Source organism: Crotalus tigris, unplaced genomic scaffold (genome assembly GCF_016545835.1).
Source record: "Crotalus tigris isolate CLP2741 ecotype Arizona unplaced genomic scaffold, ASM1654583v1 scf7180000018975.1359446, whole genome shotgun sequence".
Lineage (NCBI taxonomy): Eukaryota > Metazoa > Chordata > Lepidosauria > Squamata > Viperidae > Crotalus > Crotalus tigris.
In genome coordinates, this window is record NW_024097306.1 from 351,781 (window position 1) to 377,556 (window position 25,776).

The window sequence follows — 25,776 nt, forward strand, 5'->3', positions numbered from 1 at the left end:
GGTAAAATACAGTAAAGCTGTACTCAGAAACATTGTCGGACTTGAGTTAATATCCCAACAGTAATTACCAGTAGTTCCCCAGCAAGTGGACAGATTTCAATATAAGGTCCCTGAAGTCCTCACAAATACATGAAATGCACATACTTGTGAAAGGTTATTACAACATAACTTGCATTTTCACACATGTATAGTTCCATGTGGCATATAATGAAACGTTTCTAGTCTCATTTTGAATTTTGGTAGTAATATAATGCACATTTTATTACATGTCTGTAGTTTTAATGATGGAGGCCATCAAGTTATTTTACATGCCCATAATGAATAATGATAGAAGAGGGACAGTTTGGGATAGTGGATAAGCACTGGTGGCACAGTGGTTAGAATTCAGCTCCTTCTGCTGAATCCCAGCTGCCAGCAACTTGGCAGTTTGAGTTTCACTGGCTCAAGGTTAATTCAGCCTTCCATCCTTCCAAGGTCGGTGAAGTGAGGACCCAGATTGTTGGGGACAATATGCTGACATTGTAAACCACTTAGAGAGGGCTGTAAAGCAGTATATAAGTCTTATTGCTGTTGCTATAAGGCAGGGTGACAAACTTGCCACGTATCTCGACTTTTTCCCCCTTGCTGGAGCTGGGATGGGTGTGGCTTCCTTGTCGCATATCCAGCCCGCGGACTGGCAATTTGACACCCCTGCTATAAGGCATATGCTTTGAGTTCTAGTCTGTCCTTGGGTACTGAGCCAGTCGGGTGATTTTGTGCCAGTCACCCTGAAGAAGGAGGAGACAATGGCAAACCAGTTCTAAAAAATCTTGCCAAGAAAACAGCAGGGACTTGTCCATGCAGATGCTAGGAGCCAGGACAACCCAAAAGCGTCTGCATGCACACACATCATACACACAAATGCCAATAATTCTCTTTAACTGGAAGTACAATTCATCTACTGGTGAGATGCAGTTTTTTTATAGAAACTTCGGAAATGTAATTGCCAATTCTTGTATGTTTTTGAAGAGTGTTGTTCTGTTTGTGTGTTGGAAATATGTTGAGAAAGAGTGCAGAGAAGGGCAACAAAGATGATTAGGGGACTAGAAATTAAAACATAAATGGTTGCAGGAACTGGCTATGTCTAGTTTAATGAAAAGAATGACTAGGGATGACATGATAGCAGTGTTCCAATATTTAAGGGCCTGCCACAAACAAGGGGGGGAGGGGGAGTCAGGTTATTCTCCAAAGCACCTGAAGGCAGAACAAGAAGCAATGGATGGAAACTAATCAAAGAGAGAATTAACCTAGAACTGAGGAGAAATTTCCTGACAATTACAATTAATCAGTGCAGCAGATTGCCTTCAGAAGTTATGGGTGCTCCAACACTGGAGGTTTTTAAGAAGAGATTGGACAGTCATTCATCTGAAATGGCATAGGGTCTCCTGTTTGAGCAGGGGGTTGGACTAAAAGACCTCCAAGATCCCTTCCAAATCTGTTGTTCTGTTGTTTCCAAATTAACATATCTAAATAAATCAAAATTTGATTTAATTGAATTTTATTTGAAGTTATTCTTAGGAAAACGTTTGGTGATTTTTATAATTTTGCAATGGCACATGCTGATGACAAAAGGAAGACTATTAACCTATTCTTTATATTATTATTTGTCTAACTTTTAATCCTGCAAATTAGGGGATGGTAACATTCTACCAAGAGTCTGAGATTTGATTTGTTCAGGCTGAGGGTTTCTACATACGAAGCTTCTTTGCTGGCATGTGATATATCTAACTGACGGGCAATTTGTTGTTGTTAGTTGCGAAGTCATGTCCGACCCATTGCGATCCCATGGACAACGTTCCTCCAGGCCTTCCTGTCCTCTACCATCTTCTGGAGTCCATTTAAGATCACGCCTACTGCTTCAGTGACTCCATCCAGCCACCTCATTCTCTGTCGTCCCCTTCTTCTCTTGCCCTCAATCTTTCCCAGCATTAGGTTCTTCTCTAGTGAGTCAGTGAGGGGCAATTTAGATCACCCCAATTAAAAACAATGGGAAGTTGATATGCTGCAACAGTGCCAACTTTCATCTTTAATTAAGAGAATGCTTCTGGATTCCAGCATTAGTTAAAAAGTAAAGAAATACGAATAGCTACATCAAGTGTTTTACCTGGAAATATGCCCATTTCCTCCTTACCTCAAAGTATCCCTAAAAGTGAACTGGGGTACTAGTAGAAATTCTCTGGGGCTAGAAAATTGCCAAGGGGCAATTTTATCAGTGTGCCACCCAATAAGTGGATATTTTGTAATTGGCTGCCTTCCAACATTGGTTAGAGGTGCGGATGTGCATATGTTGTGCTCTCAAAATTCCAAAGGTATTTTTTTTTGGCCCAGAAAAGTTGGTTATTTTTGCTCTTATGTGAGAATATGCAGTGTGTGTTGGTAGAAATTGCAAGGTGATTCCTTTTTTAAGTGCACAAACATCCAGTCCAATAAGGCAGACTCAAAGCTGCGCTGTGATTACTTTAGTCTTGTTTCCAAATGAAAGACCTCTCCTGCTGATAAATTGTTATGCTTAGGCAGGGGTAGGCAACCTTGGCTGTTTTATGACTCGTGGACTTCAACTCCCAGAATTCCTGAGCCAGCATGGCTCAGCTTGGAAACCTCTCCCTTTTCCCTCAGCATGGTTGGCTCAGGAATTCTGTGAGTTGAAGTCCACGAGTCATAAAATAGCCAAGGTTGCCTACCCCTGTGCTAAGGAGTGGATTTGTTTTAATTCGGTACTGAAGTGCATTGAAAGGATCAGCCAAGGCTGACTACTTCTTTGTGGCCTGTTGTAGCGGTAACCAACAGGAGACTCACTCATAAAAATAATTCAGATAGTTAACTTACATTTAGTTTAATAGTACATTATTATCTGGGCCATGCTGCTGTTCGAATTAAGAGAGGTTGTGGGCACCCTCTTTTTGACATAGTGCTCTCAATGCTATATATTTTCTGTACGTGTCCTGCTTTCGATTAAATTTTGATTTGATTGAAATCTGATTCATTTCTCTATTTCCAACTACATATTAAAAACACCTGTTTCTGAGAACTGGCTCATACAATGGTCTGTCTCACATCTCTCTCCTGTGATGCCTTGCCTTGAACGCATCCGAGTAGCTGTTGCTATGCCATGATTACCAAAGATGAACCATTGTTTCAATCATTCAATCTTCAAAGTTTGCATAAGATCCCAGACTAAATAAACCACAGCCACCTGTTTAACAGTGTAGGTTAAAGTAGGATTGGCTAGCTTGCAGATCAATATGTCTGAAGAGCACAGCCACTTGAGTTTGACAGGATAAAGCAGGGGTAGGCAACCTTGGCTCTTTTATGATTCGTGGACTTCAACTCCCAGAATTCCTGACCCAGCATGGCTAGCTCAGGAATTCTGGGAGTTGAAGTCCACCAGTCATAAAAGAGCCAAGGTTGCCTACTCCTGGGATAAAGGATGCTCTTGATCTGATCTGGAGAATAATGGTAACCTGGAAATGATTGCAATAAAACCTGAGAGATTCGTAGCTGTCATTAACAAATCACTAAAATGTGCTAAATCTTTAGAGACCACAACTATAGAGAGCCATGGAGCCTCGTTCTAGCATAAATGTCTAATCACCACTTAGTCTGGAAAAAGTATACTGGAGGGAAATCCAATGCCAGTGGATACAATATCCATGAATGGAAGGATTGGTCCTCATTTAAAGGAGAAGCTTGCTGCTCCTTCCACAAAGATTGAAATCTCTTTGATCTTTCTAACGTGATTTATTGTTGACCTGTTCCACAAAATTCACATAATCAACCGCGTCCAGCCATTAGAATTCAAACAATGGAGCCATGAATGGCTTATTTTATGCCTGAATGTATGAGAACAAAGGAAAAACAAATTACATCTCTATATTTCTCATCTATCCCCGCCGTTGCCGGCCCACTCACCCCCTCCATATCTCTTGAAAGAATAAAAATTAGCTTAAGGTATTAATACAAAAAGTAAATACAAAATCTAATGATTCCCCCCCCCTCCCTTTGGTTAATCTGAACCATCTGCCTCTCGCTGCTAAGGAGTACACCGCCTTAATCCAGATTAGAATTGACGAACTTTCTGGCATAGAGTTTTCCCTCATACTGTGCCCTAGAAGAGCTGCTCGGGGCCGTTGAAATTTCATTGGTTCATTGGTTCATTCTTTTTCCTTCGGGCTGTGGGTTTCCTGGTGGCGTGGGTTTATTTTTCCATTTGGCCAGGTGAAAAAAAAAGGGGGGGGGAGAGAACATGGCTTTCCTAATGAAAAATATGCTGAGTAACCAGGTGAAAAATTTGGGACTTTCTGGAGGGGGCGAAGAAAAGAAGGAGGAAGCTGCTCCAGCTGACCCAGCTACAGCAGCCGGAATGACCCGGGAAGAATATGAGGAATATCAAAAGCAAGTGATAGAGGAGAAGTAAGTGCATCTTCCTATGTTTTCAGTGTGTAAACTGATTTTAGATTGTTTAAATTCACAAGACCAGAAATCCAGGGAGGTAGATGCTTTAATGCATATGAGTTAAGGCTGTACCACTACTTATTCTCCAGAAGCATGTCTAATTTTCCACAATAGTATCTCCATGGAAAGGGGATCCTTTCCTTTGAATGTTCCTCTTCCAGATTTCTAGGTTGGGGAAAGAGAAATACTTAATACACCCAAGATATTTCCTAAATATAACCACAGTTACAAGCTTGTTTATGTATGGAACTTCATAGGCTTCTTTACTCTTCATCTGAATCAAATACTTTTCAGAAATTTTCTTTTCCTGCATTGGTTAGAATTTTAAAGTTGGTTTTATGTAAGCTAGTTAAATTCAATAAATCCAATAAAGTTAGATTTACTCTTATTTTAAAACATACATAAAGAAATAATGACAAAGGTAACATGAGTCTGTCTCTGAAAGTCTAAAAGTACTGTGCTCTTCCTTAAAAAATGCTTTTATATAATGACATAGGAAACCACCTACAAAATCATCATTTTAAATAATATTAGTTTTTTTTAGGAAATTTGCAATATTAGTATTATACTATTAGTAGTAATATTAGTATTCGTACTCAACCAGTAAAGCCATATGAAATAAAATGAAAACATATTGCTACTATTGTAGCTACAAAAATAATTGAATTTCAAGTCTCTAGGACATCATTTCACTAATGATCAATTACATAATGTTTAGCTAAAGCTACAATGTAAGATGATTAGAGGGAGAGGTTAATGATCTGTGGAATTTGACCGACCAGGTTTATATTTAGTAATAGTCCTTTTCACAAGATGGACCTTGAGCCACAGGAAATTTTAAGGGAAATGCCTCTTTCTTGCATGGGAAAATGAAAAATGTATCCAGGGAGCAAAATAAATCTGTATCTTTCAAGATCTGTATTCATTCAATATCTTTAATGAAGTTACTTTGTTTCTACTATGGGCATTTGATTTTAATGATCAGAAGGTGAGGGAGTCAAGTATCATATTTCCAGATTAGCATGTTTTGCTTATGCCTTTTAATAAAATTGGTTAGTCTGAAGAGGTCCTCCTAGACCAGCGGTTATCAACCTATGGGTCGCGACCCCATTTGGGGTCTAACGACCATTTTACGGGGGTCGCCAAACAACGCGATCTGCCATGTTTCCCCCTCAGGGGGCGCCGTGCATGGGGCGGCGCATGGGGTGCCGTGCATGGGGCGGCGCATGGGGCGGTGCGGCGCATGGGGCGGTGCCGCGCATGCGCGGCGCATTCGTGTGACTGGGGGTCGCCGTATAAAAAGGTTGAGAACCGCTGTCCTCGACTCCTGATTTTTGGCTGTCATAAAGTTAGCCCTCCCACTTTTTCTAAAAAATCAATTTTGGCACAAAATTCAACATAGTGAATTTTTCAGATATTAAATCACCCATAAAAGGTTGCAAGATGACTCAAGTTCATAGCCTGGAGTAAACCTCTAGTAATCCTGCTTCCTGTAACAACTACATTGTCAGTGTTCAAACCATAGCAAGGTCATCAAAGTATCCCCTTCAAAAACATACAAAGGGCAGATGGTTTAAGGAGGTCTCAAATTATACATATTGAAATGCTATAAATTAATATATATATATATATATATATATATATATATATATATATATATATATATATATACATATATATATGTGTGTATATATACATATACAATATTGTCATTGCCCCCTTCTTAGGGCTGCGAGAAAGTGACAGGCCCAAGGTCATCCAGTTGGCTTAGTGCCTAAGGCAGGACTAGAACTTACAGAGTCCCAGTTTTTAGCCTGATGCATTAACCACTAGACCAGGAGTAGGCAACCTTGGCTCTTTTATGACTCGTGGACTTCAACTCCCAGAATTCCTGAACCAGCCATGCTGGCTCAGGAATTCTGGGAGTTGAAGTCCACGAGTCATAAAAGAGCCAAGGTTGCCTACCCCTGCACTAGACCAAACTGGCTCCTGCTCTAACTATTAGCCATTAAAACTAATGGCTCAGTTAAAACACAACTGGAGCAAACAACATGAGCCTGATTTTCAGAACCATAGATTTGTCATTATAGCTCATTTCAGTTCATAAACTCATTCATAAAGTCACTCAGAAAGCCATAAATATTAGATCTGGTTCCACACATCCCCCCCCCCCCAGCATTCTAAACCCAGGTCAAATGGATTTTCCAATGGAAAGAAAACTTGCTTTCTATCATAAGAAGGAACAGCAGTTTTCTTCTATACTTTTAGTTTCGTAACTTTGAATGGTCACTAAATGAACTGTTGTAAGTTGAGGATTACCTGTACTCTGTGTCAGTTAGTCAGGAATAGTATTTAGATAAATACAATTTATATTCTATTTTAATTGTTAGACACTCATAATCACATTGACAAGGCAGGCAGCCATATAAGTCAATATAAATAAATCAACCTCCGGATTTTGAGGGGTCTTCTACTGTAAACAGATGCATGAATCCAGAAGACACCACAACGCCAGTTGCTTCTGGATGCTCCTTAAGAGTGTCCTTCAGCCTGATGTTTAGCTGGACCTGCTCAATTGATTCTTACAAAACCTCCCATTTGTGCCTTCAGGATGGAAAGAGACGCAGCTTACACGCAAAAGAAGGCTGGACGAGCTGTTTTGCGGGTTCACTTGCGAGAGAAATACAGACTTCCAAAGGCAAGACCTCTCTCAAAAATACTGTTTATTACATACATATACTTGAGAACACATAACATTCATATAACTCAGTGGTTCTCAAACTTGGCAACTTTAAGATGTGTGAACTTCAGCTCCCAGAATTCCCTTGCCAGCATGGGCAATTCTGGGAGTTGAAGTTCACTCATCTTAATAGTTTGCCATGTTTGAGAAACAGTGATGTATCTGTTTTGATATTTACCTTTTCTGCCCTTTCTCAATGACCCCGAAATTTTACACGATATGTAACATGCTGAATGCGCCAGCCAAAATTCAGGTTAGATAATAATAATAATAATAATAATAATAATAATAATAATAATAATAATAATAATGATGATGATGTTGGAAGGGATCTTGGAGATCATCTAGTCCAACCTCCTGCTCAGGCAGGAAACCCTATACCATTTCAGACAAATGGCTGTCCAGTCTCTTCTTTAAAACTTCCAGTGTTGGAGCATTCACCACTTCTGGAGGCAGGTTGTTCCACTGGTTAATAGTTCTAACTGTCAGGAAGTTTCTCCTTAGTTCTAGGTTGCTTCTCTCCTTGATTAGTTTCCATCCGTTGCTTCTTGTCCTGCCTTCAGGCGCTTTGGAAAATAGCTTGATTCTCTTCTTTGTGGCAGCCCCTGAGATATTGGAACACTGCTATCATGTCCCCCCTCGTCCTTCTCTTCATTAAACTAGACATACTCAATTCCAGCAGCCTTTCCCTATATGCTTTAGCCTCCAGTCCTTTAATCATCTTTGTTGCTCTTCTCTGTACTCTTTCTAGAGTCTCAACATCTTTTTTACATCGTAATGACCAAAACTGGATGCAGTATTCCAAGTGTGGCCTTACCAAGGCATTGTAAAGTGGTATTAATACTTCACGTGATCTTGATTCACGATATCCTTTCAGCATTTTATTTGTATCGCAAAAATCCGTGCCATAGAGATAGAAATGGAAATAAAGCCACAAGTCCAGTACAGGTAGACCTTGACTTATGACCTCAATTAGGACCAGAATTTCTGTTACTAATCAAGGTGGCTGTTAAACAAGTTGCCCAATTTTACAATCTTATTTGCCACAATTGTTAAATAATCATGGTGGTTATTAAGAGAATCATGTCCTCCAGTTACAACCACAATTCAGATTGGAACTTTTATTGCTATGTGACGTGGTTAAGTGATTAGCACCTGATTTTACAACCTTTTTTGCTGCAGTCGTTAAGCGAGTCACATGGTCATTAAATGAATCTGGCTTCCCCCATTGACTTTGCTTGTTGGAAGCTGGCTTGAAAGGTGGCAGATGACCCCAGGATGCTGCAACCATTGTAAGTACATGCCAGTTGCCAAGAGCCCAAATTTTGATCACGTGACTGTGGGGATGCTGCAAAGTCATAAGTGTGAGGACTAGCTATAAAGTACTTTTTTCAGCGCTGTTGTAACTTTGAATAGTCACTGGGTTAATGATTGTAAGTTGAGGACTACTTGTAATAATAAAGCTGGGGGTTCAGATCCTCAGCCTCAGCCAAGAATGCGTACAGCTGGGTTACTTGAATGGATGGAAACTAATCAAGGACAGAAGTAACCTGGAATTAAGGAGAAACCTCCTAACAGTGAGGACAATTAACCAGTGGAACAGCTTGCCTCCAGACATTGTGAGTGCTTCATCACTGAAGGCTTTTAAGAAGAGACTGGACAGCTACCGTACTTGTCTCAAATTGTATAGAGGGCTGAGCAGGGGGTTGAACTAGAAGACCTCCAAAGTCCCTTCCAGCTCTATTCTGATTGACTTCTGCCAAACTCAGTCCAACCTACCACACAGGGTGGTTGTGTGGAAAAAAAATTAAAGTAGGGAGCACTACATGCACTGCCTTGAGCTTCTGGGGTACTGTATATACATCTCAAAAATTATAAAAATGATTGCAATTATTGCACATTCAAAGTTCATGACGATGCTTTTAGCCAAAGGCTGGCATGATTTAGGACTGAAATGGGAAGACATTTGCTATTGGACTCTGTTGTTAGAGTCAAAAGGAGATGGAGCCCCTCTTCTCCCCCTTCCCCATTTTTTCTTTCATTCCCTTACTATCATCTTTTCTACTCAAAAGTCTGCTGGGTAGCAATCCTGGCCAAAGCACTGAATTGCTTTCTGGCAGAAAAGCTTGGAAATTAACCCCATTAAATTACACAGAAGGGTAAAATTCCCAGGTAGTGACACCCCTCCTTTTGGTGATGCCTTTTTCATGGAGCCTCCAGCTCTTTCCAACTTCTCCTATTGATCCAAAGGTCATTCTTAATCCTCTGCCTTTCCTTTTTGTCTTTCTGTCTTCCTCAAAACCTCCATTTTATATACAGTCTTTAACTTCCTAAGAACATTTCCATTTTTCCAGTCCAGTGGCTTTCTTCATCACAGAGCCCCGTTAAATACCTTTTGTGCCCACGGACCATGGTCAAGACTTAACTCAAGATTTAAATCATAACATTTTTTCAATCCTTTGCAGACCCCCTGCGAGGATATCACAGACCCCAAGGGGTCTGTGGACCACAGGTTGAGAACCACTCTCTTGGTCCATTTATAACAATAACAGAGTTGGAAGAGACCTTCTAGTCCAGTGGTTCTCAACCTGTGGGTCGGGACCCCATTTGGGGTCGAACGACCATTTCATGGGGGTCGCCAAACCACGCTGTCCGCCATTTTTTTCCCTTTTCCCTAGCTGTCCTACTCCCTCTTATTGGTGGCCACACCCACTTGGCCACACCCCTGGGGGTCACCACAACACAGGGAACTGTATTATGGGGTCACGGCATTAGAAAGGTTGAGAACCACTGTTCTAGTCCAACCCACTGCTCAAGAAACTCTGCACCATTTCAGACAAATGGTTGTCCAATCTCTTCTTAAAAACCTCCAATGTTGGAGCACTCACAACTTCTGAAGGCAAGCTGTTCTACTGGTTAATGCTCCTTACTGTTAGAAAGTTTCTCCTTAATTCCAGGTTGCTTTTCTCTTTGGTTAGTTTCCATCCATTGCTTCTTGTCCTGCCTTCAGGTGCTTTGGAGAATTGGTTGACCTCTCTCCTTTGTGGCAACCCCTGAGATATTAAAACACTGCTATCATATTACCACTAGTCCTTCTTTTCATTAAGCTAGACATATCCAATTCCTGTAACCGTTCTTTGTATGTTTTAGCCTCTAATCCCCTATCCCACTTTCTATATGCAAATGGATTTAAAGTTCTTCATGAATGTTGAGGTGAACTCTTTTACCTGATTTTTTTTTTAAATCTCTTTAAGGTAGCTCATCTAAAGTCCAAGAAACAAGGTAGACTTTCCCCTTCTCATCTCTAGTCATCTTATCTCTGTTTATTTACCGTCTCAATTGTAATTTAGGGTTCTTTTTTTATTGATCTGTTAATGACATTCATGAAATTAACATGTATGTCCTTGCAGGCCCCCCATTCAATTTCATGCCACTTTTTAGTGTAGAGACACATATACATAGGTAGATTCTTAACTTTAGAGTAGATGAAGATCAATATTTCCTTACTTGACCTAGTGTTCCTCAACTTTGGCAACCTTAAGATGTGTGAACTTCAATTCCCAGAAATCCCAAGCCAGCCAAGCGGGATGGGAATTCTGGGAACTGAAGTCCACACATCTTAAAGTTGCTAAGGTTGGGGAAAAAAACTGTCCTGGGCCATCCTTTCCTAATTTGGGCCCTTCAGATATGTTGATGGTACAACTATTAAAGATTCTCTCTCTCTCTCTGGGAATTTGGCAGATGACTTTTCAGAGCTTCAGATATTATTGGACTCATACACCATGCTAAAAGCACTTGCTGTGCCTCTGAAAATTAAGGTTTTTCCCCCCAAGAGGAACTTATCTGAAGTCCTTTAATGTACAGAGTGCAGGAGTCAGAAAAGAAACAGTCTGGCTTGTACAAAGAGGCATAATGAATATTGTCTTGTTACAGTTCTTAAGCGAATCACTGCAGTGATTTCGTAACACGGCTATTAAGTGAATCTGGCTTCCCCACTGACTTTGCTTGTCAGAAGATCACAAAAGGGGATCCCATGACCCCAGGACACTGCAACCGTCCTAAATCTGAGACAGTTGCCAAACATCTGAATTTTGATCACGGAGATGCTGCAATGGCCCTAAGTGTGAAAAACAGTCATAAGTCACTTTTTTCAGTGTCATAACTCCAAATGGTCACTAAATAAACTGTTGTAAGTTGAGGACTATCTGTAGTGAGTAGCTCTTAAACCGGGGATACCTGAGGCTAGATTCCTCACCTCAGATTACCATAGAGATAAAATGGATTTGTTCCCATAATCCTATCTTGAATTTCCTGGAAGAATATAATAAGTCGATTTTGCTAAAAATGGAGACATGCAACAATGCCTGTTTTGCACAGATGTTTCAAGAGGTACTTACAAAGCCATAATATGAAGCCATAGAAAAGTGCAAGACGTAAAGCTTAAGGGTATTAAGGGCCGTCTTACATGACAAAACATGTCCTTGACGAGCCCATTAAATCCTATTAATGGGACTGTCAGGAAAGATTTGTCATTGGGAAGATGTTTTCATCCATGAATCATTTAGCTTGTTCTGAAGTGATGGTTAATATGCTGATCCAATCACTTTTTTTTTCTCCTTTGATTGGGAATGGGAAATATCTGCTATCAAACAGAGCTGCGCATCCTCCCAAAATGATTCAGAAGAAATGCTTTGACACGCAGGAAGCAGGAATGTAGGAGCTCTTTAAAGCAACTGCATCTTTTTGCAGAGTAGGGAATGTGTCTGAACAATGATGCAGCAGCTTTAAAGAGGTGTTGCTGTTGGACATGTGCACCTGGTCAAATATGAGAGGATTATGTCCAAAAGTCATGGTTGTCTCCAACTAGTCACATGGCTTTAATTGCTAGAGAGTATATTCCTGAATTCTATACTAAAAGATATAACTGGACCTCAATAAAGAAGAACAGAGAAAGAGAGAATGAGGAAGAGAGAGAGAGAGAGAGAGAGAGAGAGAGAGAGAGAGAGAGAGAGAGAGAGAGAGAGAGAGAGAGAGAGAGAGAGAGAGAGAGAATCCATGATCACTCCATGAAATGAGATGCCTTCAAGAACTGAATAGCTTGGTTAACTCTTTAACTACAGATAGTCCTTAACTTATGAGCACAATTTGTGTTGCTAAGAGGTGTGATTGTTTAAGCCAATCACTGCACTTTTAAGTAAATCCAGTTTGTTGAAAGCTGGCTGGGAAGGTTACAAATCATGATCGTATGACCACAGGATGCCGCAACCATTGTAAATGCAGTCATTAAGCAAGTCATCACCATTGTTAAAGGAATACAGTTTCCCCCATAGTTTTTGTTTGTTGGAAGCCAGCTGGGAAAGGTGCAAATCGGGATGGTGTGATTGCAAGATGCTGCAACGGCCGTAAAACTGAGCTAGTTACCTGAATTGCCACCACATGACAATGAGGGTGGTGCAACAGCCATAGCTTTTTCAGTGCCAGTATAACTCTGAACCACCCTTAAATGAATGGTCATAAGATAAGGATTACTTGTAGCTGTATCTTTCTAGCGTGTATTTCCAAACCACAGTTTGAAGATACAAAGGCAGATATCAGCTGCTTTCGGTGGAATCTTACAACTTCTTAAAGGGTCTCCGAGTAATTCTTCTCTCCATCCCATTCTCCACGTGGAGGTGGGCTTGGTGGGAAATATGGTCCAATACATCTGTAGGACAGCAGGTTAGGGAAGGCAGCTGTAGGTAACCTCAATTTATAGCACAGCTTAGCTTAGAACAACTGGCCTTTACATATATTTTAAATGAAAGGGCAGCTATAACTTTGACACTGCTGGTGCCCAGCAAATGCTAACCACCCCCATAAAACCCATTCCAGCCATTAGGCCAGTAACCAGAATAACAGAATAACAGAGTTGGAAGAGACCTTGGAGGTCTTCTAGTAGTCCACCCCCTTCTCAAGAAACTCTGTACCCTTTCAGAAAAATGGCTGTCCAATCTCTTCTTAAAAACCTCCAATTTTAGAGCACTCACAACTTCTGGAAACAGCTGGTTCCCTTGATTAATTATTCTCACTGCCAGGAAATTTATCCTTAGTTCTAGGTTGGTTCTCTCCTTGATTAATTTCCATCCGTTGGTTCTCTCCTTGATTAATTTCCATCTTGTTCTGCCTTCAGGTGCTTTGGAGAATAGGTTGACCCCCCTCTTCTTTGTGACAGCTCCTCAAATATTGTCACCCCTAGTCTTTCTCTTTGTTAAACTGAACATACCCAGTTCCTACAACTGTTCATCTTACATTTTAGCCTCCAGCCCTTTAATCATCGTTGTTGCTCTTCTCAGCACTGTTTTAGAATCTCAACATCTTTTTTCTATTGTGATGACCAAAACTGGATGTAGTACAACAGTTCATTTAGTGACCGTTCAAAGTTACAACGCCACTGAAAAAGCGACTTATGGCCATTTTTCACACTTATGGCTGTTGTAGCGTCCCCATGCTCATGCGATCAAAATTCAGGTGCTTGGCAACTGGTTCATATTTATGACTAGCAACGTCAATAGGAAAGCTAGATTCACTTAACAAAGGTGTAACTAATTTAACAACTGCAGTGATTCACTTAACAAATGTGGCAAGAGGAATCATAATATAGGACAAAACTCATTTAACAAATTTCTCACAGCAACATAAATTTTGGGCTCAGTTGTGGTCGTAAGTTGAGGACTATCTGTATTCCAAGTGTGGTCTCACCAAGGCAGTATATAGCGGTACTTAATATTTCATGTGAACTAGATGCTATTCCTCTGTTGATGCAGCCTAGGACTGCATTGGCTTTTTCCCCCTTCTGACTATCTTAGTCAGTTGATGAAGACAATGAAATTGCTTTGGACTCTTCTTCAAATTCATTCTTCTCTCCAAAGGTGAGGATCCACATGCAGTCCTCATCTCTGTAGATGACTTATCTTCAAACATGTGTCATCTAAGGAGGTAATGAAGAAAAGGTGTAGGTTTTCAAGCTTGGTATCCATCCAGCTGAGTCAATGGAACCATGCTGGATTCCTGACATTTCTCATCCTCCTTCCAACCATATTGGTGACCCTCTTTATTGAGGTGGTGAGGACACTAGACTAGGAGGGTTTTTAGAATTTCTCCTCTGAAATAACTGCAAAGGCAAACAAGTTGTGTCAAACCGCTTTTCTGTGGCTGCCAGTAAGAATACATTTAGATATCCATTTAGACTCAGGATGCTGAATCAACTTTTTATGAACAAATTATGCCCTTTACATGGTATAGAAATATATTCCAGCTGAGTAGATGTATCAAATAAAAAATTACCTTGGTAACTTTAAGAGAACATTTTCACTCCCACATTTCTATAGAATCTGATCTGTCCATAGCCAGGAATTGTATTGTCTGATGATATGATGTAGTGGAAACAATTTTGGACTATTACAAGAGAGTGGACTGGAAGTGGGGTTAGAAAAAAAGAATCAAAATGTGTCTAATTTAAGGCTGAAATTTGATTAGCTGCCATGTTACACTGTCTTTTTAAATCTAGAGTCCTTCTTTTCATGAGCAATTAAGTTATATTTGCCCCAGTTCTCACCTAGATTTTATGCATGGCTGGGCAGAACTAATATATGTTTTAAAATAATCAGCGTTCCTATAATCATAAGAAGAAACACAGCTGGCTTTTGTACTAGGCAGTCCTGATGTAGTTCATGAAAGGAACTATATACCAGGGGTGTCAAACTGCCGGCCCACAGGCCTGATGCATCATAACAAAACCGCGCCCACCCCATTGCCGGCAATGGCAAAAAACTCGTGATACGTCGCGACACGTCACATGACATTGCGAGTTTGATACCCCTGCTGTATACTCTGGATTATTCTCCTCAAGAGAGAGAAAGTATTCTCCATTGAGAATAATAACTTTAGAGTCTTGAAATCTCTCATTTTAAATTTGAGCTTGCCCCATTCCCCCCCCCATCTCAAGTGTATTCTATTTTCATAACAATTTGCATAGCATTTTATGCACTTTTCTTGTAAAACTCCACCTGGAATAGCATACCCCTTCCAGATCAGATTGGCCCCTATTCTGCTGGACTTTTGTAAAGTGTTGAATACCCAGATTTTGGTGGTCCAGGTGGTTAGATCACCCACTGAGTGGGTTTTGTTAGGCTTGTTTTGTTGGGCTTGGATTCTGATGACCATTGTTAGTTTTTCATTCTTTGGTAATATTGTTATTATTGTTTTAACATTACTCATGACAAGGGCAGCCATATAAATAGACTTAATAAATAAAATACATGTCCCTAATATATTTTTTTTACAAAATGTTTTACTTATATAAAATATTTTTGTATGCTTGTTCACCAATGTGTTCATTTTTTTTTAAATTCCTTACCAAGTTAGTTTCTGAGTTGGGATCAAAAAAACCCAAGCAGTTGTAAGAATTAAGTTATTTAATATTTCATCCAAGAGCAATGACAAGCTGTTAGGTCAGTGGCCACAAAGACCCCCCCCCATCCAGCATAGGTTACATACATTACAATCAAACCTCCTATAGAATATCACTCTCTTATACTGACAGCCATTTCCCATCTCAGTATCATTTCATATATGGAACTTCCTTCTCTATCAAGGCCTCTAACGTTCCTAAGAATACAATTATCTAAAACAAGGGTATCCAACCTTGGCAACTTTAAAACCTGTGGTCTTCAATTCCCGGAATGGATAATTTATTAGAATATTTCATAGAATATAAACTATTTTATAGAGGAACATTTTAATAGAGCATTTACATTTTTATTAAGACTCTGAAACCTTGTTTTATTTTAAGATTTTGTTGGCATTCTCCATTGTTCCCCAGGCTTTGAAAGTAGCTTATTTTCAAGGAACTTAAATAAATTGTATATTCTGAGGATACCTTCTCTGCAGATCAGGTTATCCAATTCTGGCAGCTTTAAGACTTTAAGATTTATAAGATCTGATCTACACAGAAGATATTCTCAGAATATATCTTATTTCAGTTCCTTGAAAGTAAGCTACTTTTAAGGCTTGGGAACAATGGAGAATGCCAACAAAATCTTAAAATAAAACATGGTTTCAGAGTATTAATAAAAATATAAATGCTCTATTAAAATGTTCCAATACTATATTTTATAAAATATTCTAATGAATTGTCCATTTATTCCACCTTTTTCAAACTACATTTTCCTGTACATTTTCTTGTTTCAGATGTTCTGAAACATCACGTTTCAGAATCTGGAGAAATACAACACTGATTGCTAAGCTTCAACATTTGCCATTGACTTTGATGGAAATGCATATTTCAGATTAATTCTACAGAGGAATTATTGAGTTTGTCATTTGTACTTCTATAATTGTCTGGTTATAGTTAGGACCGTAGGAAAAAAAACTATTGCAGCCAGCCTGCCTTCCATTGAGGACCTGTATATTACATGAGTCAGAAAGGAGGGCTGAGAAGCTTTCTAAAGACCCCTCAAATCCTGGACATAAACTGTTTCAACTCCTTTTGGGACACCACTATAGAGCATTGCATGCCAAAACAAATGGGCTCAGAGACCTTTTTTTTTTCTTGTGCCATCACTCTGCTGAACACTCAATTTCCACAGTTCTGTCTTATGTCTAAATATATTACCCATGTAGTATGGCTGTATTACTTTTATCCTTCTCATCTGTTCCATTACTTTCCCTATTGGTATCGTTTTTCTGATTATTATCCTTTGTTCTTATTATTATTACTTGTTGTTCTGCATGTTCATTAAGAGCTTATGCACTGGACGCAAATTCCTTGCATGTCTAATTACACTTGGCCAATAAAGCTATTCTATTCTATTCTATTCTATTCTATTCTATTCTATTCTATTCTATTCTATTCCATTCCATTCCATTCCACTCCACTCCACTCCACTCCACTCCTCCATTCCATTCCATTCCATTCCATAAGAATGTCCATACAAATTCACATTCAGTATTAACTTCTACACATGCTGATTAAGACACAAGGACTGTTAAATGTAATAGAACTCTTAAGTAAGTTTGAAAATAATTGCTGCTTCAGGAAGAACTGTTCACCCAGTCTCATATGTCTTATTTGGCCTACAGAACTTATTTTTTCTTGTCTTAGAATTTTAACACAGATTTTTTTTTTTTTAAAAAAAATGTAGTTAGCAAGGGAGCTACACACTTCCCATCCATTTTCACGAATTCTTATTTTTACTTTACTTCCTTTCTCAGAGTGAATTGGATGACACTCAGATTCAGTTGGGTGGAGATGACGTGGACTTGCCAGAAGACCTCCAGAAGATGGTAGCAGAGGATCAAGAAGAAGAAGAAGACAAAGATACTTTTTTAGGACAGCTTCAGAACATCCAGAATATGGACATGGATGCTATCAAAGAAAAAGTCCAAGCGACTTTCACTGATATTAAGCAGTCCGCTGAACAAAAATGTTCTGTAATGTAGTGAAGAAATTTCACAAGACCTAGGTACAAATGTCCACAGAAATGGATGACTTGTGGGACAACAGCAACAATTGGTGCTGCTGCTTACTCATCACACGCTCCCTCTTTATGAGAAGTGGTGTTTTGTTTTGTTTTTTCCAGACAACATTAAAAATGGCCATTGAGAGAAGCCATGATGGTGATAATTGATTCCAATTTTGTAGATTATTATCCATTCCTATACCCCTTTGCTCACATACTTATACTGGGTGTAGTAACACTTGCAAATACTTTGCACTAATATATAGCATTTCAAGCATCAAATCCAGAAAGTACCTTTGTTACTTTGATGCAGCTAAACAAGTATCATAATGAACAAAATATTCTTCCACAAGCACTCAAAGATTGCATTTTACTTATAAGATACAAGAACCATTTTTCTGAGGGGTGTGGTGTGTGTGTGTGCTCACGCACGTGTTTCTACATGCGTCTGCATGTGCGTCTGTGTGTATGGTTTTGTGAGCATCCATTTGCGGCTAGGAACTAAAAGCAGTAAAAGTGAATTTAATTAAAATTAAGGAATAGACAGTGAAAATTACTATAATGACAAGTACGGTAATAAAAATATTTTTTTCTCTTATTAGTGAATTGATTATCTGATTATATACAGTCTTCACACTTTTAAAAATTCTTATGCCTGAATTCTATAGGGTTCATTCCCAAGTAACTTCATATTTGTAGTTGTTGTACAATTATTTTTCCCTTAAATTAAAAAACAAAAACCATGAATACTTATATTTCCAGTATCCATTTCCAGCATTTTTTTTAGATCCCTTTCTGTAGAATTCTCTTTGGGAAGAGGAATTTTCCTACCCAAACATTAATATATTAATTGTTATGTGTTTCCCTCCTTCCTCAAGATCTCAGTTTCTGTGTTATTTTAAATAGATTATATTGTTGTTTTTAATCCATGTAAGACCACCCAGAGTGGGCCCTTGGAAAAATTCCATTCCGTTTTATTAAGGGAAGAAAATGTTATATATGAAAATAACATATTAGATTGCAAAATATTAGATTGTTTTCTATTTCTATAACTTCATTGACACAAGCTCTCTCAATTCAAGCAATTTTGAAGACCAAAATTCAAAAACTTCCATCAAAGATTTTTCTCCAATTTTTTCTTAATGAGTTTATTGTCCTCTATCTCCCTCTAGTGTCAAACATTCAAGGTTCATTATCATACTTCCTCTTTAAAAGAAAAAAACCCAAACTATCACCATTTCCCACAGGAGGAATTCTTCTAATTTAAAACTACAATTCCAAATCCATCTAAATTTAATCCACAGTTAACTTTCTAAAAATCCATATTCTAAGCACCCTTTTTCTGTTTAATTTAAAAAATATATTTTTTTCCAGAAATTTTAAAATTGTGTTTAAAATTCTTTCTCCAAGGAGAAGGCAACCCGTCCAATGTATACAGTAAGAATTGCCATTTTGAAGGGTCCTAATGTTTCCTGTTCCATAAAAGAAATACTGAAAAAGTGATTAAGAAATTAAACTTGGTTGAGTTTTATGTCTTTAAAAGGCTACATTACAAATGTGAGCCTGATGATATCCCTTAGCTCCCAGCCATTCAACTTATAAGTCAGTTACAAAACAATGATTCCTGTAATCTACTCACAAGAAACAGCTGCCCAAAGTCATATTTAGGTTATCCCAATGATCTCTCCTTCCTCCAAAAAGATTTTGCCAATACAGATCAAGCATCTAGCTGCAGTTTTCTTCATAATCACTGTCCCACTGCCACAGGATGTCAACTTGCCATAGTACTCACCAGAAATTCAAAAATACACTACAGGCTAATGGCAAATCTAGACAGCGTACTAAAAAGCAGAGACATCACCCTGCCAACAAAAGTGCGTATAGTCAAGGCCATGGTTTCCCCAGTTGCAATGTAGGGCTGTGAAAGTTGGACCATAAGAAAGGCTGAGCGCCAAAGAATTGAGGTCTTTGAACTATGATGCTGGAGAAGACTCTTGCGAGTCCCCTGGACTGTAAGGCAATCCAACCGGTCAGTCCTAGAGGAGATCAACCCTGACTGCTCTTTAGAAGGCCAGACCCTGAAGTTGAAACTCAAGTACTTTGGCCACCTAATGAGAAGGAAGGACTCCCTGGAGAAGAGCTTAATGGTGGGAAAGATTGATGGCAATAGAAGAAGGGGACGACAGAGAATGAGGTGGCTGGATGGAGTCATTGAAACAGTAGGCATGAGCTTAAATGGACTCCAGAAGATGATAGAGGACAGGAAGGCCTGGAGGAACGTCATCCATGGGGTCACGATCGGTCAGACACGACTTCGCAACTAACAACAATAACAACGATTTTGGGTGCTTTGACAAAATAGCAGACCCAATGGATGTAGCCATTCATTTAGTAGAATATAATTTTGCCACCTTCCTAGACTCATTAATCTCTCCTAGTGCCAGCTTACCTTTGTGCTTCATTGTTTTCTGGAAAGCTAATGACTCTTCCAAACAAGGCTGAATTACAACAATTCACCATTTTAATATTTGAGAATATTTACAGGGGTTTATATACGTCAGTGCAAATGATGGTGGTAAAGTCTAGCTCGCCTCTTTTTTTCTTTTTTCTTTACAAGATATTCAAGTTAAGTGAATGAGGTGTTCTGGCACATAAAAGTGGATGGCTTCCCCTTCTGGAAACATGAATTCCTAGATGATCACAATTCAATTGTTGTTACTGGCAAGATCTCTTAACATTCTTTCAAAAACTGCCATTCTCAATAAAATCAATACTTGAATGAATATTATTAGAGTAGATACATTTTAAAACATCATTGGTTTTATTTCTATGGTCATTAAATGGTTGGAGGTTTTTTTTTTAATCTTATTGTTAATTTGCTTCAAACACTGGGTGGGAGATGAATTCAGTATTTTAAATAAGACAACATAAATGTGTGACGTGGTAGTCCCTTGCTGTAAAACAGCCATTTTTACTTAATTAAACCAACTTTCATTCCTCAAACAGGCATAAAAAAGGTAAAACAGTAAAGTTGTTGTTGATGGTGGCCCTGTGATAGAATCCTTATCCTGCTTGATATGCATCGCAGGTGCAACCAATGTAAAAAAAGAGCTTTCATTATGTGATAATGGTCACCATCTCAACTTTTTTGATGACCCTAACAAACAGGCCACCACCTTTTATCGTCATCTGCACATTTTAAAATTGATTCCCTTTATTTCCCCATCATCAATAAACAGTATCTCCAGCCACAGGATTTCATCTGTTTGGTCTCATTTTGGGAGCCTTGTCTTTATAGCCTGGGGTGGTATGGTGGCTCAATGGTTAAGATGCTGCGCTTGTTGGCTGGAAAGCCGGCAACCCAAGTTTGAGACCAAGTGCCATTTGACAGGATGAGCTCCTGTTATTTTCTCCAGCTCCTGAGAATCTAGCAGTTCGAAAGCACGCAAATGCGAGTAGATAAATAGGTACCACTTGATGGGAAAGTAACAGCATTCCTTGATGTCACACTGACCAATGTGACCGCATAAATGTCTTCGGTGTTGGCTCAATGGTGTTGAAACAGAGATGAACACCGCCTCCTATAGTTGGCAACGACTAGCAGAGTAAAATCCCAGGGACTTCTTTACCTTATCCTTTATAGCAGTGATGGCGAACCTTTTAGAGACCGAGTGCCCAAACTGCAACCCAAAACCCACTTATGTATCGTTGGGTGCCAGGTGGGTGTGGCCCATTGGGTGGGCATGGCTGCGGTGGTAATGGCAGACTGGGTGGGAGTAAAAAGTTCAGTCAATCAATTCCAACTTTGCAAGATCTTTTTTTTTTCCCGTGAGAAGTTGAAATTGATTGATTGATTGAACCTTTTTTTTTTTTGCACATAGCAGCGGAGGCCTAAAGTGAAAATTTTTTATAAAACCCAGCTGAAGGCCTAGGACTGGGGCGACGGTGCGCGTGCCCACAGAGATGGCTTTGCGTGCCACCTGTGGCATACGTGTCATAGGTTCGCCACCATGGCTTTATAGCCTTATGCCATATTGGCATATTTATCATCCATATAACTTATTATTCTTATAATAACATTTTTATAATTATAATTACATGACATATAATTATGTAACTTAATATCACTGTGATATCAATTTATTTACTAATACAATAATACATATCATATAATTTTATATTAATTTATTATATTAGTCATAATCAAAAAGTCAATAAAAGTATATAAAAACTATTGTTAAAGTATTTAAAACATAGAAGGAAAATGCTATGAAGAGGAAGCTGGTTGCTGGTGGTCTTTGGAAGCCTCAAGTCAATGTAGTGCTTATTGCCCTTGTAGCTTGTGACCTTCTCTGTGATATTTTGGGGTCCTGGACTTCTGACCGAAGACCCAGCTTAAGTTGCATCCTCGTGCATCAACTGCTGATCTAATAATATGCAAAGGGAACTACTTTGGGTTTGACGTTCTGAATAGCAAATGTCTGCAAATAGGCCAACATGAAAGACTGTTTTTCCACCCTAGAAAAATGGTGTTCCGGCAAAACTGTCCATCTTACATGCTTTCTAGAGGTTTACTCGACAAAGGTGAAGTTTCAGTTCTGAAACAAGGTGAGTCCCCAAGGGATTAAAAGACAGCATAATCAGGACTGGCATCTTAAGCAATTCTAATCCATTACAGTTGTTTCCTTGAAAGGTGAAATCAAGGCATCAAATGAGAGAAAAGAAAGACGCAGCAGCAGAAAGTAAATTGCCTCTGAAAACATCCCAGTCTGGAGATCAAAGACTAGCAGGGAAAAACAGGGGATTGAAAAGAGAGTCTGTCTCTGTCTTGTGTTTCTCTCTCTGCCACCTTTGTTTGATGGTAGGAACAGCATCCTCTCCATTTGAAGAGGATATTTTGCTTTCTTGACTTGCCCAGCACTACCCTGATTTTTTTTATCTCATCCTATACTATACAGCTAGTCCTCGACCTACGACCACAATTGAATCCCAAATTTCTGTTGCTAAGTGAAACATTTGTTAAGTGAATTTTGCCCCACTTTACAACCTTTCTTTCCACATTTGCTAAGTGAATCATGGCAGCTGTTAAGTTAGGAACCCAACTGTTAAGTGAATCCGGCTTCCCCATTGATTTTGCTTGTCAGAAGGTTGCAAAAGGTGATCACATGACGCCGGGAATACAGCAACCGTCATAAATATAAATCAGTTGCCAAGCATCCAAATTTTGCTCACGTGACCACGTGGATGCTGCAATGGTCTTAAGTGTGAAAAATGGTCATAAGTCACTTTTTTCACTGCTGTTGTAACAGTCACTAAATGAACTGTTGTAAGTCAAGAATTACCTGTATAGCAATAGCACTTAGCCTTATATACTGCTTCACAGTGCTTTACAGCCCTCTCTAAGCAGTTTACAGAGTCAGCCTATTGCCCCCAACAATCTGGGTCCTCATTTTACCAACCTCAGAAAGATGGAAGGCTGAATCAACTTGAGTTGGCGAGAATCGAACTGCTGACAGCTGGCAGTCAACAGAAGTAGCCTGCAGTACTGCATTCTAGCCACTGCGCCACCAAGGCTCTTATAGCAACTTCTCTCATGCCCTTGAAGTTGATCAGTACTTTGTCAGTTTGGATCAATTGTGGCTGGGTGATGGCCATCAAGCTGGTCATCTGAAAGTACCCTCAGTGTCCCTACTGAGTAATGGCCCCACCCACCGGAACTTTTCTTTTGATAAGTCTCCAAAATACTTTTCAATGTATTCCAAAAATAATTGACAGATAAGCAATCCCATATTGTAGGGACCATCACAATGAAAGCTGACCTTCCTCCCATGTTATATAGGATGTACGAAGGGCACCTGCAACATCTCTTGGAATGAACAACTTGGGGGGAGCTTATTCATGAAATTTTCACCAAAGCAAATCTTCAAAACATTTCAGGAAAAAAATGTAAATAATGTTGTCATTGCAAAAGAAGGCAGATATATATGTTCCAGAATAATATTGCTGGATCCAATCTGAATTAGTCACTGAAACCACAATTTTATTCTTCCAGGCTTTTGGACTTGTGCTGGAACCCATCATCAGGAGAAGTTTCCTGATGATGGGCTCCAGCATGAGCCCCAAAACGTGAAAGAATAAACCTTTGGTCCTGGTGACCAACTCAGGTTGAATCCTGCAATGTTGTCATTTTTCAAGTATCTTCCTTGAAAGTCAAGTTTAAATCAATGCATCCCAATAAATGAACAAAATAAAAAAGTTAACAAGCTGCTAATTCAAGAACACCTAAATCTCCCTTAGTATAAAATTGGAAATGAATCTACCCCAAACATCTATAAAACTCACAGTGGTTTCGCCTTCTTCGTTTTTAACATCTGACTGGTTATAACTTTGTACATCTTTTCATGATTTCACAGAGGGAAAAACCACTGCATTAAACCAGCCCCAAACTCTTGACCTTTGAATGAAAATGTGACGGGAACATCTTGAAACTCTGAATGAAAGCATGTGGCGGTTTAGATGAGCTAATTAAATTTGTCAGCAAAGATAGGATAAGCATTTTTGTGGTTTAAGAGGTCAGAGAAGAGAACATAAGCAAAATCATCAAACTGACAAGATTCCCTTAAACTGAGGGAGTTAACAGGTTCAAAACATAATTATCTCTAGACAATAGTTGGAAACCAGGATAGGTGAGAGCTGGTCTATTTCGTTGCTCAGTATCTCATTATCTCTACTCCACCAGGTCAGTGATTTGTTATATGGTCGATTATATTGTAGTGAAACTCACAGAACCAACTCTGATCTTAGCTAATGAACATATGCTAGTCAAGGTAAAGATATTCTCAAATCCATGAAGTTATAACTTCACCACACCCATCTGCATGCCAAGCACATGGACTTCCCATGACAAAATATGTTTGCAGTATGCCAGTAGAGATTTAAGCGTGGTCCGAGTTCAGAGGAAAATCAGCCCACTGAACTCCATCATGTGGACCTAGTGCGTCTCTTGTTGGCCAAAAAAAGCAGCTGCCCAACTGAGGATTTTCATTCTTCTTACAGTTAATAGGATCTCTGGAGCTCAAAAACATCATCCCCTCAAGATAAACGTCTTGGGTGCCCACTTTTAAGCAATCTGAATTCAATTAGGGTAATTAGAAAGCAAGTAAAGAAGGATTGCATTAATGTAGCTTTATTGTGCGAAACTCAGAAATCTTTATGAGAGGAGCAGGGGGAAGAAAGAAGAGGGAAGCGATGAATTTTACAAATTTATTCACAAATGCCATAAAACCAGTGACTTGCTTAATGCTTGCTCTTGTTGCTACTTTAGATTATTATGTCTTCAAATAGCAGATCTCATTACAAGACTCTTTTAAGATTTAAGAAAAGTATGAAGAACATTGTTCTTCAGATCGCCAAGTTATAGGCTAATACTTCCATTTTTTTCTAGAAACTGGTTGGGAAAGCCAGTGGATTTTTAGATGTGTGTAAAGTATGGTACCTGGTGTCCATTGTTATTTTTTTAATACCTTGTCATCTCTATTCTGAACCAATTGTATAGATCTCTAGGAAATGTGCAAGATTCTGTTTGATATTGGATTCACTATATATTGACTAGAGTCTATCCCATCAGGGTGTCCAAATAATAGTCAATTATATTTTCTTGAACAAAACAGGTGCTGTCTGCCTAACTCCTAAAGAGGCTACCCTTTGATCTAACACTGAGAAAGTTGGAATGTAGAATAGAGCTGGAAGGGACCTTGGAGGTCTTCTAGTCCAGCCTCCTGCTCAAGCAGGAGAACCTATACCATCTCAGACAAGGGACTGTCTAGCCTCTTCTTAAAAATCTCCAGTGATGGAGCGCCCACGATTTCTGTAGGCAAGCTGTTCCACTGGTTAATTGTCCTCACTATCAGGAAGTTTCTCCTTAATTCCAGGTATGCAGTAATACTAAAGCATGAGCTTTATTGAGAAACCAAAAAAGCATGAGACAGAAACTTAAGTTGGCCTCACCTTCACTCTTTTTGGTATAAGAGAGAGGGAAGGGGAAAC

At 39.2% G+C, this 25,776-nt stretch overlaps 1 protein-coding gene across 1 annotated transcript; it reads left to right on the forward strand.

Moving 5' to 3' along the window:
* The first annotated feature begins 4,150 nt into the window (after positions 1 to 4,150).
* On the forward strand, positions 4,151 to 18,328 carry CPLX4 (complexin 4). The gene is made up of 3 exons (XM_039358091.1): positions 4,151 to 4,449; positions 7,102 to 7,189; positions 17,483 to 18,328. Exons 1-3 carry the CDS (start codon positions 4,283 to 4,285, stop codon positions 17,708 to 17,710), a joined length of 483 nt encoding a protein of 160 aa, XP_039214025.1. The 5' UTR covers positions 4,151 to 4,282; the 3' UTR covers positions 17,711 to 18,328.
* The last annotated feature ends 7,448 nt before the right edge of the window (positions 18,329 to 25,776 follow it).

Coding starts and splice junctions, on each gene's coding strand:
- CPLX4 (XM_039358091.1), top strand. CDS start 4,283: ATGGCTTTCCTAATGAAAAATATGCTGAGTAACCAGGTGAAAAATTTG. Junction 4,450..7,101: donor AAGCAAGTGATAGAGGAGAA/GTAAGTGCATCT, acceptor TTGTGCCTTCAG/GATGGAAAGAGACGCAGCTT. Junction 7,190..17,482: donor AGAAATACAGACTTCCAAAG/GCAAGACCTCTC, acceptor TTCCTTTCTCAG/AGTGAATTGGATGACACTCA.